The sequence below is a fragment of the Caenorhabditis briggsae genome, assembly GCF_000004555.2.
Source record: "Caenorhabditis briggsae complete genome, chrI, whole genome shotgun sequence".
NCBI classification, from domain to species: Eukaryota; Metazoa; Nematoda; class Chromadorea; order Rhabditida; family Rhabditidae; genus Caenorhabditis; species Caenorhabditis briggsae.
This window is the reverse complement of record NC_013489.2, coordinates 12,674,397-12,689,815: the sequence shown is the minus strand read 5'-3', so window position 1 is coordinate 12,689,815 and position 15,419 is coordinate 12,674,397. Positions and strand designations below refer to the sequence as shown.

At 37.0% G+C, this 15,419-nt stretch overlaps 2 protein-coding genes across 2 annotated transcripts in view; one reads left to right on the top strand and one right to left on the bottom strand.

Annotated features, from left to right (window-relative positions):
* Positions 1-777: 777 nt before the first annotated feature.
* On the bottom strand, positions 778-5,338 carry CBG18809 (the record flags this gene model as incomplete). Its single annotated transcript, XM_002646381.2, has 6 exons — positions 778-974; positions 1,757-2,207; positions 3,003-3,433; positions 3,998-4,168; positions 4,489-4,639; positions 5,207-5,338. 6 exons carry the CDS (start codon positions 5,336-5,338, stop codon positions 778-780), a joined length of 1,533 nt encoding a protein of 510 aa, XP_002646427.2.
* A 5,718-nt stretch (positions 5,339-11,056) lies between these two features.
* Positions 11,057-15,419, top strand: part of Cbr-eya-1 — a gene marked incomplete at both ends in the record, with an annotated part of 6,258 nt that continues 1,895 nt past the window's right edge. The window contains 5 exons of the mRNA XM_002646380.1: positions 11,057-11,183; positions 13,052-13,240; positions 13,588-13,712; positions 13,764-14,096; positions 15,021-15,240. Of these exons, the coding sequence (XP_002646426.1) occupies positions 11,057-11,183; positions 13,052-13,240; positions 13,588-13,712; positions 13,764-14,096; positions 15,021-15,240 (994 nt within the window). The remainder of the gene's footprint in view (positions 11,184-13,051; positions 13,241-13,587; positions 13,713-13,763; positions 14,097-15,020; positions 15,241-15,419) is intronic.

Here is a 15,419-nt window from a genome sequence, read left to right as displayed (position 1 = left end):
ATTCAGAAATTCAGAAATTCAGAAATTCAGAAATTCAGAAATTCAGAAATTCAGAAATCCAGAAATTCAGAAATTCTAAAATTCAGGAATTCAGAAATTTAGAAACTCAGAAATTCAGAAATTCAGAAATCCAGAAATTCAGAAATTCTAAAATTCAGGAATTCAGAAATTTAGAAACTCAGAAATTCAGAAATTCAGAAATTCAGTAATTCAAAAATTCAGAAATTCAGAAATTCAGAAATTCAGAAATTCAGAAATCCAGAAATTCAGAAATTCTAAAATTCAGGAATTCAGAAATTTAGAAACTCAGAAATTCAGAAATTCAGAAATTCAGAAATTCAGAAATTCAGAAATTCAGAAATTCAGAAATTCAGAAATTCAGAAATTCAGAAATTCAGAAATTCAGAAATTCAGAAATTCAGAAATTCAGAAATTCAGAAATTCAGAAATTCAAAAATTCAGAAATTCAGAAATTCAGAAATTCAGAATATCAAAAAATACAAAAATTCAGAAATTCAGAAATTCAGAAATTCAGAAATTCCATAAAATCGAGAAAGTTCAAAATTTTCAAATTGTAATTATTTATTTTGAGAATTCAAACTCAAGATTCAAATCACTGATTGGTGCGAACCAATTTCAATTTCTTGGTGCAGAAAAATGGCAATTTCCCATTACAACCAACATCATCCAAAAATCCTTTACTCTTCTTGTCGGCCCATCCTGGATTTCCATATACATAAGTCAAACATTCTTGTTTTCCACTCGCGTAGTCTGGGTTCAAGATTCCCGGTGCATCTTTCCACCAATCATCGTAAAATTTGTTGCCACATTGTTTTGCCATGCAATCACCTTATTACGAGAGCATTCATCATTTGGGTTTTTCACGTATCCATTAATATTGGCACAAATGTCTTTTCTATGACCACCCAACCACATTTGACTGTTCTTATTCGCTCCCTCCTTCTTGGCCACTTCTGCAAAATTTGAAATTTTTTGATTTCAAGATTTTTGAGATTTTGAGATTCTGAGATTCTGAGATTCTAAGATTCTAAGATTTAAAGATTATGAGATTCTGAGATTCTCTAATTTTGATATTCTGAGATTCTGATATTCTGAGATTCTGAGATTCTGAGATTCTGAGATTCTGAGATTCTGAGATTCTGAGATTCTAAGATTCTAAGATTTAAAGATTATGAGATTCTGAGATTCTCTAATTTTGATATTCTGAGATTCTGAGATTCTGAGATTCTGAGATTCTGAGATTCTGAGATTCTGAGATTCTAAGATTCTGAGATTCTGAGATTCTGAGATTCTGAGATTCTAAGATTCTAAGATTCTAAGATTCTAAGATTTAAAGATTATGAGATTCTGAGATCTCTAATTTTGATATTCTGAGATTCTGAGATTCTGAGATTCTGAGATTCTGAGATTCTGAGATTCTAAGATTCTAAGATTTAAAAGATTATGAGATTCTGAGATTCTCTAATTTTGATATTCTGAGATTCTGATATTCTGAGATTCTGAGATTCTGAGATTCTGAGATTCTGAGATTCTGAGATTCTGAGATTTTGATATTCTGAGATTCTGAGATTCTGAGATTCTGAGATTCTGAGATTCTGAGATTCTGAGATTCTGAGATTCTGAGATTCTGAGATTTTGAGATTCTGAGATTCTGAGATTCTGAGATTCTGAGATTCTACGATTCTAAGATCTCGATGTGAGAATCTTAAAATTTTCAAATTCCCGCCAATCCAACCTGCCAGAAAATCTGCCTCTTCTCTCGAGTTGATGCCCGTCAACACCCCACCATCCCCCTCACAAGTCTTCTGTGCCTCCTCAAAAGTCATTTTTTCCTTAAACAACCGATGACCGATTTTTTCTCCATTAGCACGCTCGAATACATGATAATTCGGTGGTTTTTCAAAATCAAACATCGCGTGACGTCCCAATTTACACCAAATCGGCAATGAACGACTATCCGACATGACTCGAAGTTCGGCAGGATGTCCTTTAGAATGAGCAATCGCTGCACTTCTCATATTTTCGCATGTAGCACTGGGATTTTGAATATTTTTGACTGGGATTGTTCCCGAGGGTCCATCTTTAACTTTCACTTCAAATGGATTTGACTCTTTTTGACAGGTTTTCCAGGCCATGGCACGCATGTCGAGTTTCACCTCAGCACCAGAACGGGTCAGCCAAACGAGCTGAAAATTGAAGATATGATTGTTGGGATCAAAACACACAGTTCTACAAAATTTCAGCATTCTAGCTCTCTTCGAAGCCGAGATACAGCGAATTGAAGATTGGGTGAAAGACGCAGAGGGCCTCGTCGTCTGCGTCTCTAGCCTCAAAACTTCACAGCGCTATATCTCGGCTCCCAGAAGAGCTAAAAATGTGGTTTTTGGACAGATGTGGATGGTTTTCCTTCCTTTTTTGACACGATTCATTTTTTTTTTCGTGAAAAAATGAGAAATCAACAGGAATGGGGTAGAGAAAATATAATAATTTTTGACAGGTTTTTCTGTGAAATTTTTGGAGTTTATGTTTTAATGAAATCCCTAGAAAATAATAAGCATTCTCATCCAGAAATCACATCTATAGCTTGTCTACAACCCGAGATACAGCCATTTGAAGTTTTGAAGGCGATAGACTGTGGGTAAGGGAGAGAGCGCCTTTAACTGTCTGCGTCTCTTCAAAACTTCAAAGCGCAGTATAGAAATAAAACTATATGGTTTTTTTGCAATTTTTCAAAGGTGTATGATTCTCTAACAAAAATCCCATGTTTCTGTCCAAGTTTCAGTTTTCTAGCTTGTCTATGAGCCGAGATACAGGCTTTTAAAGTTTCTGAAGAGACGCAGACAGTTAGAGTGTCTAGCTGTCTGCCCTCTTCTTTCTCTACCCACTGCCTCGCCCCCATAACTTCAAACGGCTGTATCTCGGCTTCCAGAAGAGCTAGAAACTTGATTTTTCGCCATTCGCTTTCAAATTTCCTCACTCACATCCTGATGATACTTGGTCAACTGCTCCAACGTCTCCTCATCCGGCAAAAACGGTCCAACATCTGCAGACAAGAACGGTTTCAACGTCTCTTTGCACACATCCATATTCTTCGCAGTTCTCGTATATGAAGACGCGGATCGTACCAAAACTCCATTCTCCACAGGCACAACTGGATAGTAGATTTCCGAATATCTCTGTCCCAAATAATTAATTTCCGCCGGATTCGGTGGTGGCTTATATTGACAGAGCACTTGCAATCGGATTTTTTCATTGACTCGAATCAGAGAATTCGCTGGAACTCCAAACTCGTAGTGATGTCCGTTGAAGGCTAGTGCCAAGTGTGGTCCATCGACAGTGTTCGTTTTCTGGACGTATTGATCCCATGGCTCGGTGGCATGAACCCAAATTTGGCCAACGCCGGTGAAAAATTCTGTAAAATGAAATTAAAAATATGTATTTATAAAGTTCAACATTTTAGCTTCATATCTGTCCAAATTTCAGCTTTCTAGCTCGTCTGGGGGCCGAGATATAGTCATTTGAAGTTTAGGGAGAGAGCGCAGACAACTAGAGCACTCTAGCTGTCTGCGTCTCTGCAAATTTTGATGCGCTGTATCCCAGCTCCCAAACGAGCTAAACAGTTCAAACTTGGATAGAAATTTATGATTTTCGTTGGGAAATAGCATAGCAAATGAAAAATCCGAATTTCAGAATTATCGGATTTTAAAACAAATCATATTTCTTTATCTAGCGAAATTGAATATTATTTCACTGGAAACCCTGAACTTGTCATTCAATTTAATCCAAATTTCAGCTTTCTAGCTAATCTAGGAGCCGAGATACAGTCATTTAAAGTTTCGAAGAGACACAGACAACGAGACACTCTGCGTCTCTCGCCTAAAACTTCAAATGCCTGTATCTCAGCTCCCAGACAAGCTAGGAACTTGAGATTAGGATAGAAATACAGGGTTTTTGTTAAATTTTTCAGTTGACTCACTTCTCCAAACGCCCACAATATACTTGTGCTGCAAATGAGCAATCTCTGAGTTATCAGTGGCTTTGCATTGTTGCACTGCCTGCTCATATGTGAAAATGTTATGCTTATCTGGCATCATAAAACAGTAGCCAAACATTTGGGTCCAGCCATCTTTGCACGTTAGGGTGGCTTCTGGAAAATTTTAGGTCCAAAATTCAAAAAAAATTAGCTTCCTAGTTTATCTAGAAGCCGAGATAGAGCAATTTGAAATTTTGAAATTCAATTACAATTTTTTGAAAAAGTGAAAATTGGAAAAAAAAAACATGAGAAACCAACTAACTCTGTCAATTTTTGAGCTTTCTAGTTTAACTGGAAGCTAAGATATAGGCGTTTGAAGTTTTGGAGGCTTGAGACGCAGTCAGCGAGACACTCTGACTGTCTGCGTCTCTTCAAATTGAAAATCGCCGTACCTCGGCTCCCAGAAGATCTAGAAACTTGCACTTTTAACTCACCAACATGACATGTTACCGTTGGTCTACCATTATTTCCAATTTCAGCTTTTATCAATCTCCATGGAGCGTACAATTCGCAAAACGAGTTAGCGTCGTTCTGGTCCCGAACTGCCACGTTGAACGTCATTGTGCATCTGTCGCCGATGATGGACTGAAAAAAAATGGAAAAAATCTAGCTTCCAGATAGTCTAGGAGCCGAGACACAGTGGTTTAAAGTTCGGGCGAACTGGAGTGTGAGGAAACGCGAGAGCGCAGACAACGAGACACTCTAACTGTCTGCGTCTCTCGTGAACTTCAAAACGCTGTATCTCGGCTTCTAGATGAGCTAGAAACATGATTTTTTTAAACAGAAATGTTTCTTAAATTTCAGATTTTCAGAAAAAAAGTTAAATTTTATCCAAAAAAACTAGGAAACAATATATTTTGCTGAAAAAACTTTTAACTGTTGAGGTTGTATATAAGAATGCAATATTTTAATAAAAACCGTAAATTTCTGGCAAAGTTTGAACTTTCTAGCTCTTTTGAGAGCCGAGATACAACCACTTGAATTTTTGAGAGACGCAGACGGCTAGAGCGTCTCGCTGTCTGAGTCTCTCGCCCCTAGAACTTTGAATGGCTAATCTCGGCTCCCAGTTGAGCTAGAAATCTGATCTTTGATTCGCTAAATGTTATTCTTCCAGAGAATCAGAATTTGTCTAACCCTTGCCCATTTACCAACCTGCTCATCATATCTAGCCTTCCATTCACCATCCATTTGATTACAAGCGTCTCGTAAACTCGAATCAACTTTCCATTGAGCAAAAGTGGGCGGGGTCAGAGAAAGAAGAAGAAAAACCAGTGACGATTTCATGTCTTTTCTTTGATTTAATTTTTATGGGCCTAAAACCTGGCAAAGGATTTTGAAATGTGGGTTGCGTCAGGTTACGGTGATCGAAAAAGAATTCAAAAATTTTATTACTTTTTGTGTGACGTCAGGAATCCGAGAACTGAAAAAGCACTGAATTCCTGAATCTGATTTTTGACATTCTGAATTTCTGAAAAAGCTCCGTAATCGTCGCCTGGAGAAAATTCACGAATACTAAAATTTGAAAAAGGTCTGAAATTTCAGTGACCGTATAAAAACCCTTTTTTTATTGGATTTCCTAATATCCCATTTCTAAAACTTTTTTCATTTGAAACCCTTTGTGATGTATTTTTCAGGATTCTGTTTTGCCTTCATTTTTGTCTCTCTTCAAGTCCCATATACCATATTCTCCTCTTACAGAACGTCATGTCCAATACTCATACTTTGAACTCAAATATCTATTTTTCTGTGATAGGTATCAAAAATTTGTCAACTACAAAAATATACATTACATTTTTATCAACATTTTATCAGTTGACAGTTGTTTGATATCTTTTTCAGGAGCCGAGATAATTGAGCTGAAAGCTCCGGTACCCCATACTGTCTCTCTCTCTCTCTCTCTCTCTCTCTCTCTCTCTCTCTCATTTTCCCGCGGAAAAAGAAAGACGAAAAAGAAAAGGAGACTATCAAATTTCAGTTTTTCTCGGACGGAGAGAGCCAAAAGGATCTGTTGTAGTAATGGTTAAAAGTAGTTGTACTAGTGTGAGAAAAGAGAGAGTTAGAGAATTAGAGAAATAGAGAAATTTTTAATATTATGAACAATTGTATAATGATGACTTGGAATCTGAAAATGCAGTCTGAAAATACTGAGAACCTTAAATTTTGTGATTTTAGCGATTTTTGACATTTCGAGAAGATCGAATTTGGAATTTCTCCGTTTACTGGATTTTTTGAAAATCAATGATTTTTAACAAATTTATTTAAAGTTCAATACAAGTTAAATTGCTCAAAATAGTACAAAAACTACCGTAAACTTGGGTAAGAAGGGATCCCCACACTGTCAAGTTCGAGCTTGATTATCTGAATTTCTAGATGATATATCAAAAAATTGTCCACCAATAAAAAGTTGCCGATATTATGATAAACATTTTATCAGTTGACAAACTTTTGATAGCTGTAAAAATCTAGATAATCAAACTCAAAGTTAAGCGCCGTGCCGGTAGCTGTGCTGCGACCGCGTAGTAGCAGTGGCGCAGCAATTAACTTTGAACTCAATTATCTCGGTTTTTATTAAAGATATCAAAAAGTTGTCAACTGATAAAATACTGATAATAATCTGATAAATATTTTATCAATTGACCATTGTTTGATATCTTTTAAAGGAACCAAGATAATCAAGCTCAAAGTTTAAACACATATTTTTCAGGGATGACAATATTTGTAGCTCATGTATCGCAATTCCTGTAAGAATATCAGAAATCTGTAAACTAAAAAAATGTTGGTGATAATTTGATATACATTTTATCAGTGAACAGATTTTAAATATTTTTTAAAGGAGCCAAGATAATTGAGCTCAAAGTGCGGGGAGAGTAATCAGGGAGTTGCGTCAAATTCTGATAATCTTTGGACCCTTTCTTCGGACCAAAAAAAACAGGATTTTCAAAATTTCTACGAAATCACAAATGACTTTTCTAGAAAATTCTAGAAGATTCTAAAGCCCAGGGAGCTCATTTTAATTAATACGAAACTTTGTAACCCAACCCCTGAAGGCGGGCTCTCGGCGGACGACTGGCGAGGCTCTAGCTCTGGGGTATACGGTAGCTTCTCAGAGCACACACAAGAGAGAGAGCTCTTTCTCAGCACAAACACACAGAGAGCACTCATTTTAGCTCACATTTTCCCGCCGGTTTCTTCTTTTCGGCTTCACATTCAATACCAACGGAGAGAAAGGAAGCTCCAGAATCTTCCAGAAGCCTTCCAGAACTTTTTTCTGGACTATGCTACCACCAGATAACGAGGTGAGCAATGTGATACTGTCGAATCGAAGACTCCAGAATCGTCCTTCTCGTGTCTTGAAGTATCAAATGTCGTCATGGTGAAACTAGAGAAAGTTTTCTTGCTTCCCCCGCAAATTTCTCTGCGTCTCGCACTCTCTCTATCTCTCTCTCCCTTTTTTACCTCGATCAAATTCCCTTACTTATTCCTTGTTTCGTTATATTTCTTCAGTATTTTAAGAGAATATATCTTCGAAACCAGAATGAGTAAGTTTTTGAAGAACTATGAAATTCAAAATCGGGACCTTTGACTGTACTCCTTGGGACAGGACCTCCTTGGGACAGGGCCTTCTTGATGGGCCCTCTGCACCTTTAAAAAGTTTGCTAACTTCAATTTAAGATTTACACTAAATGTAAAAAATTGCGCTAATTTCAAAATTGTAAAAACGAAAGCTCTAGCTTGAAAATGAACCGAGTTATGAGCATTCTCAAATAATTTCCTGAATTTTTGAATTTTGGAATTTCTGAATTTCTGAATTTCTGAATTTCTGAATTTTTGAATTTCTGAATTTTTGAATTTCTGAATTTCTGAATTTCTGAATTTCTGAATTTCTGAATTTCTGAATTTCTGAATTTCTGAATTTCTGAATTTCTGAATTTCTGAAAATTCAAATTTTCTGACCCAAGTTCTAGGCATTGTCAGTACTTTAGCTCAAAAATCTGGAATTTTTGTTTCAAATCAATATTTTCGGAAATTCATTGATTTTCTGTTCCCATCCCAAAATAATGAATCACCTGACACAGAAGAATTTATAGTTGTTGAAAAAAGAGGAAAAAATAAACAATTTGTGTTTAGAAATGTTGAAAATCTAATTTGCAGGTTCCTTTTCCTCAATTTACTGATTTTTTCTCTGATTTCTGCATTTTTTAGAGCTTCTCATAGAACACAGTATCTTTAAAATCTTGAACAAATTCAATAGATTCTTAAAAGATTCGGAAAATTTAGAAAGTCTAAAAACCTAGCTCAAAAAAAATTCATCATAACTCTTTTCGGTTTTGAGCTAGAGCTTAGATTTTTAGATTTTCGGAATCAGCATAATTTTCTGCGTCTTGTGATTTTTGGAAAAATAATTTTCTAGCTTTCTGAGGTCCCTGGAACTCCAAAAAGACAAAATTTGCAATCTACCACTTAAGCTACGTAGTTAAAATCCGTCCTTGCTAATAATCGCTCAACTAAACTGTCGAAAAAAAATCTTTTGTTTTCTTCAATACCTTCCAAATGTCTCTATAACCTTACAGGGGTCCTTTGGACCTTCCCCCGTTCCCCTAGGAGGTCTCTGTTTATGCAGAGTACCCCCCACTTTTACCTTCTCGAATATACACACTGTGTGTTTCCTTCGCAATTCGCGCAATCCCAAAATTACGTCATTGGTTATATCATTACTCAATAGAGCGACAATTGCTCAGCGTTTGGGGTACAGTAGGGTTTGAGAGGAAGAGGTTAGAAAATGGTGTCAAATATCGAGATTAAATTTTTTATATTTCAATAATTGAGTTTTTGAATTTTGAAACTTCTGATTTTTCGAAATTTGTGACCTTCTGATTCCCTCAAATCTTCCTAAATCCAAGGTCCGGCCTCCTGTACTCCTCTTCTAACCTAGGCGGCAACTTCTTAGCACCCCCGCTCCTCCGCCTGTTCGCTCTAGCTGCACCGTCGGTCTCCCGACAAAAAGGCGCTCGATCCGAAGGGGAAAGTTCTCGGTCACTTGAAATCAGACACCTTTTTCTGTCTCCATCCCATTCATTTCGCGCTTCTCCCTCCTGTTTACATGGGGCAGTAGTAGCCAGGGACCGCCCGTGCTGCACACTTATCACCTCTAGTGTGTATATAAATAAGGAGAAAAGACAGTCGGGTGGAACATATGTAGCTGGTTGGGGCAGACGATGGGCACTATGTACTTGTGCAAACAAATATACCAGATGGCAGTGTTTGAAGAAGAAGAAGGTTCTGGAAAATAAGAAGGGAAGGGGACCGATGTGAAAATGGAAAATGGGGATTCGGGTTTCACTTTTTCATGTGGACCCTCTTACTTTAGGGGTCCCTAAATTTGCATTTTCGGAGACCTGAGCCCACTTTTAGGGGTCCCTTTTTGGGGACCTAATTGGCTTGGAGTTGCCATAACTCTTCCGAACGAAGAGTTTCGAGCCAATTTATCTCGCTTCCTATAAAATATATCAAAAATTTGTCAACTAGTGAACTGTTCATCATAATATACGCTACATTTTATCAGTTTACCACTTTTTGATACCTCTTAAAGAAACCGAAATAATTACGCGCAAAGAGCGCCGCCTGCATTAACCGTAGCTAGGCTTGTAGCTTGCACTTTGAGCTTCATTATCTTGCTTCTTATAAAAGATATAAAACATTTGTCAACTGATAAATTGTTTATCATAATATCAGCTAGATTTTATCAGTTAACACATTTTTGATATCTTGTACAGGAACCGAGATAATTGAGCTCAAAATTAATATATGTTTTACGGTAAATTGTGTTCAATCAGCAGCAAATGAGTCAAATTTGGCTGAAAATAAGTTTAAAAAGTATTCTACATAGCTCGAAAAAAAAATTGAAAATTACTGAAATTGATTTAAAATCACATAATTGGTTTTAATTACCAAAAATTGGCCAAAAAATAGTCTAAATTCACTAAAATACACTGAAATTCATTTTTGACTGAAAATTCTTCAAGATCGTCCTTTAGGATTGGCCAAATTCTATCTAAATCTCATTTTCAAAACTCCATGAGATTTTTTACAGTAACCCCAAAAACTACAGTAACTCATTCATTCAAATTGAGCTATTGGATTACTGTATTAACCCGATTAGTACTGTAATTTTCTCTGAGTACTGTGATTTAGAAATACTGTATTCTAGAAAAACTATAACCTGTACTATAAGTACTATAATTTTATGGAAGTACTGTAGCTATCCTTCTAAAGAGCCATATTACCCCCAAATTGCCTACTAATCTCATTGCTCATTATTATTCTTTCTTACCCTTTTTGCCCCAAAAAAAATACATCTGTCCCTTTAATGTATCGTGGAGAGAGTGAGAGACGCAGACAAAAGAAAAGTGCACACCTGCTGGTGACTAATTGAGTGTTATTTATGGACCCTCATTAACGGAAAACGCCACGTGGCAAGGTAATAGGAGATTTTGGGGACATCGAAGAAGAAGAAGAAGAAGAAGGAAAATTTTTTTATAAATTCAGAGTTTTTTGTAGAATAAAAAATGAATGAAAATCACACATGCAGTCAAAAACAACTTTTCCAGCTCATCTGGAAGCCGAGATACAGTAATTTCGATTTCTGGAGACGAGAGAGCATGTGGAATGGGGAGAGCGCAGACGACGAGACATTCTAGCTGTCTGCCCCTCTCTGAACTTTGAAGCACTGCATCTCGGCTTCCAGATGAGCTAGAAACTTGGTTTTTGGACCAAAATGTGAATTCTAAATGCTCTTTTCGATTGAAACCCTAAAATTCAAAATGTTGAACTTTTAGGATCAAAAATTGAAGACTTTTCTACTCGGCACAACTGGCAACACCACACTCGCTACCAACAATACCGCGGATCTCTCAAATTTTTCGTGCGTTTTTTGAAAATCGAAGATTGTGACTTTCAAAGCCTATTTTAGGCCATTTTCATCCTATTTTGTCAATTTTCAGAATGTCCACAGACTCATCAACCATCTGGACGACACTGCCAGCTACTCAGAATGCTTCGAATCTTCCACCAGTGACAGGTGATAAGGATTCGAATGGAGGATATTTGACAGCGATTTCTGAAGCGTATGGTGAGGATTTTTGGAATTTTTAGAATTTTAGACTTTCGGAACCCTTGGATCTTGAAATAATGGACTTTCAGAAAATCAGAAATTCAAAAATTCAGAATCTCAGAATCTATTTTTAAAATTTTTGAACTTTGGGTTTTTGAGATTTTCCAGATTTTCAGAATTTCGGCATTTTAAGGATTTTCAACTTTTTGCACTTTAGAATTTTTGGATTTTTGGGATTTCTGGATTATTGGGATTTCCTAGATTTCAGAGATTGTTTCAGATATTTAAATTTTTAGGAGTTTCCAGATTTTTGAATTATGGGGATTTTTGGATATTTTGGAATCTTGGTATTTTTGGGATATTTGAAAATGTTGGGGTTTTTTCCGTTTTTTGAAAGAATCTCAGAATCTGATGACCTAACTTGTTAAAATCATGGTCTAACTTTTTCCTAATTGGCCTAACTTTCTCCAAGGTCCCTGCTCCGTGACCTAATTTTTTAAAAATTGTTCTAGCTTTTTCCATGATGGCCTAACTTTCTCCAGAGTGGCCTAGCTTTCACCAAGGTGGCCTAACTTTCTCAAGTCTAAAAATCTAAAAATCTCCCCTTAATCTCGATTCCCCCAAAATAGCCACAATTGACCTTCTGTCCCGTAACAACAATTACGTAACGTTTGCCTCCCATTCTCTCTCTCTCTTTCTCTCTTCCACCCTCCTCTAATCCCATACTCTCTCGTTTTTTGACCCCAAAAACCGTACCTCCCTCGGAGGGGGGCGGTCCGAGCCCCCGTGAAGAGAAAGAGCACACATGGGAGGAAGGGAAGGATGTCGTTCGTTCTCATTCTTTTTGTCATTTGTGTTGTGTTTGACACACACACACACACAAAGACATACGGAATGGGAATGGATGAGACCTGTCCCTTTATGCTTTTTTCTTTTTTTATTATGACATGTCGAATGAGAATCCGATAATTTTAAATTTAATTAGGCAACAAGTCTAGGAAGTTCAGAGAAGTTCGAAAATTCTGAATTCTGGAAGTTTGATACTTTTACAAATTTTTGGCTCTTTTTATTATGGGTTTTGAATCGGAGTTTTGACTTTTTCAATAAGCGAAGTTTTCCGATTTTTCAATAATTTTCAAATTCCAGCAAAATCGAGGTTTTAAGAATATTTGGAAATTGAAATTTGAATTTTTAAAATTTGGTACTTTTGGAAACGTTCTGCTTAATTCATCATAAATTGTGCATTTAATAATTAAAATTTTCAATTCTTAGAGAATTCTGGAGTTTCGGAATATTCGAAGACTCCGGAAAAATTCGGAATTGTTGAAATTTGAATTGTGAAAAAAAGGAAAAAAAAAATATTTTTCGAATTCCAGGAAAATCGGAATTTCCAGAAATAAAAAACACTGAAAATTGATTTATGAACGTTTTGAAAATTGAATTTTTCGATTTTCAAAAACTCTGAAATCTCAAAATTTCATATATCACCAAAAAGAGCATTCCAAAATTCATGATTCTGTAAAAAAACCAGTGTCCTAGCTTATCTAGGAGTCGAGATACAAGGCTCGAAAGTTCAGAGAGACGCAGACAGCTAGAGTGTCTCGCTGTCTGCGTCTCTCGCCTTCAGAACTTCAAACGTTTGTATCTCTACTTACAGACGAGCTAATAACGTGGTTTTTTGACTGAAATGTTATTTTTTTAACTGATTGCGTTTAGAATCCTAAAAATAAGCATAAATAAAAACTTTTAAACTAAAATTAAGATTTTTATCAATTTTCTGGGTTTCCGCTAAATATTCCAGCATCATCTATTCTAGACTTCACTCATTTGGTTCTTAAAAGCTTCTCAAACCCAATTTTCTCTTCCTCAATACAGTAATCTTCCAGGATCATCATCCGCCACAACCAGTCTCACCTCCTCTGTCGCCTCTCAACACCAATACAATTCCTATCCAACGAGTGCTCAATACGCAATGTATTCAAGTACAACACCATCGTACTATCAACAAATGACGGCTAGTTTGAGAGCCGGCACCACTGCGTTTCCTTATTCTTTAACAACACCTCCCTACTACAGTAAGTTACAGTAATATTAGATTTGTCAGAAATATGATATGAAGTAGTCAAAAACTATGTAAAATCTTATGCAGACTTGTGAAAAAATCATTTTCCTAGCTCCTCTGGGAGCCAAGATACAGCGCTTCAAAGTTTAGAGAGACGGAGACAGTTAGAGTGTCTCGTCGTCTGCGTCTCTCGCCTCCAAAACTTTAAACGCCTGTATCTCGGTACTCAAATGAGCTAGAAACGTGGTTTTTTTCTAGAAAAACGTATGAATTCGCAATGCCGACATTTGAAACTGTTTTAAAAATTCAAAAATATATTTTTGGACAAATTCGGGACCCTCGAAACCTTAAATTATCCAGCCGGAACCTATCCAGTGGACTACACAACGGCGGCTGCCTATCAAACGGCTCCCTATTACAACATTCGTGGAGGAACCACAACTCCATATTACAATTCACTAAACTCAGCAGCTGCTGCCTATGCCGTAAGACTACAGTAACCATTGAAGTTCCAAAAAATGTTCCTGGATTTTCAGAGCGTCGCAAACTCGGTCCTTTCCACGGATCCCATCAATCTAGGAGGCACATCATCCGACGCATCTTCCACCGGTGTCTCCTCATCTACAGTAGGATCCTTCACTTTCAAAGAAAAGAAGCCAAAAATATCGAAAAAGAAGAAAACGGGATCATGTTCCCCGGGAGACGAAGCCTACGCGAGAGTTTTTATTTGGGATCTAGAAGACGTCGCAGTGGTTTCCAGAAACTTCTTAGAATCCACGGCACACCACCAGTTTTACGCGCCAGCTGCTGCTGGAATCTTTGATTTGGTTGATGGAATTGCTAAATCCAGCTTTTCGGATATCAATGAGGTGAGCGATTTTCTCAACATTCGAACTTTTAGAAAATCTGAATTTTTAAATTACAAATTCTGAAAAAATCACGCTTCTAGGTGATCTAGGAGCCGAGATACGGGCATTTGAAGTTTAGGCGACTAGAGAGTGTGCGGAAGGGGGAGGGCGCAGACAGCGACACACTCTAACTGTCTGCGTCTCTCCAAATTTCAAAGCGATTCATCTCGGCTCCCAGATGAGCTAGAAAATACAAAACTGTACATATTTTCTTGATTTTCGAAGTATTTTTATGTGTTTGTTTATTTCTTTGAAAAACTCAAAAAAAAAAATCAAAAACTTCCAAAATATTTAAAAACTTTTTTTTTCATATTTTCTAATCTGGAATCTAAAAAAGCTCGAAAAACTACCTAGATTTGTGAAAAATCACTTTTCTAGCTCAACTGGAAGCCGAGATACAGCGTTTTGAAATTTTGAAAGGTTAGAGACGCAGACGACGAGTCAGTCTAGATGTCTGCGTCTCTTCCAACTTCAGAGCGCTGTATCTCGGCTCCCAGGTGACCTTGAAGTTTCAAAACTGGACAGGTTTTTCGAATTTTCAAAGTATTTTCATATGTTGGACCATTTCTACGAAAACTTGAAAATTTTGAAACTTTCAAAATATGCCAAAAGAACAATTTCGTCGAAACAAATACTTTGAAAATTTGTAATCTGAAAAAGCTTTAGGAATAACGCATTTTAGTAAAAAAAAGTCACATTTCTAGCCATTCTGTGAGCCGAGAAACATGGCTTTAAAGTTTGGAGAGACGCAGACAGATAGAGTGTCTCGATGTCTCCGTCTTTCGCTTACAAATCTTCAAACACCTATATCCCAGGTCCCAGAAATTCTAGAAAAATGGTTTTTTCATCTAAATGACCCTTTTCAAAACCCCTTTTTTCTCTTAGGCCCTCGAAGGCGACGTGACCAACATCGAAGACGCCGTTATTGATGACATTGCCATGGATCAAGGACCAATGGACAACCTTCGTGGATTGGATGTGATGAGACGAGTCGCCCCAAAATATGCGACATTCCGCCAATTGTATACAGATTTATCGTGCAAGGAAGAGCCAGTGTTTAAGCAAGAGCCAGATTATGCGAAATCGAATTCAGTTTTGAATTATGGTGAGTAATTTATTGAAACATGTATAATTCTGAAAAGGCTTCAAAAACTACGCTGATAAGTGAAAAAATCAAGCCTTTTCATCCACCAGCCACCCCACCACTCAGCTGCCGCTCCATACTCTCGAACACACAAACTATCCCGCACCATCCTACATCCCTAATAAACCAAAACAAAATAC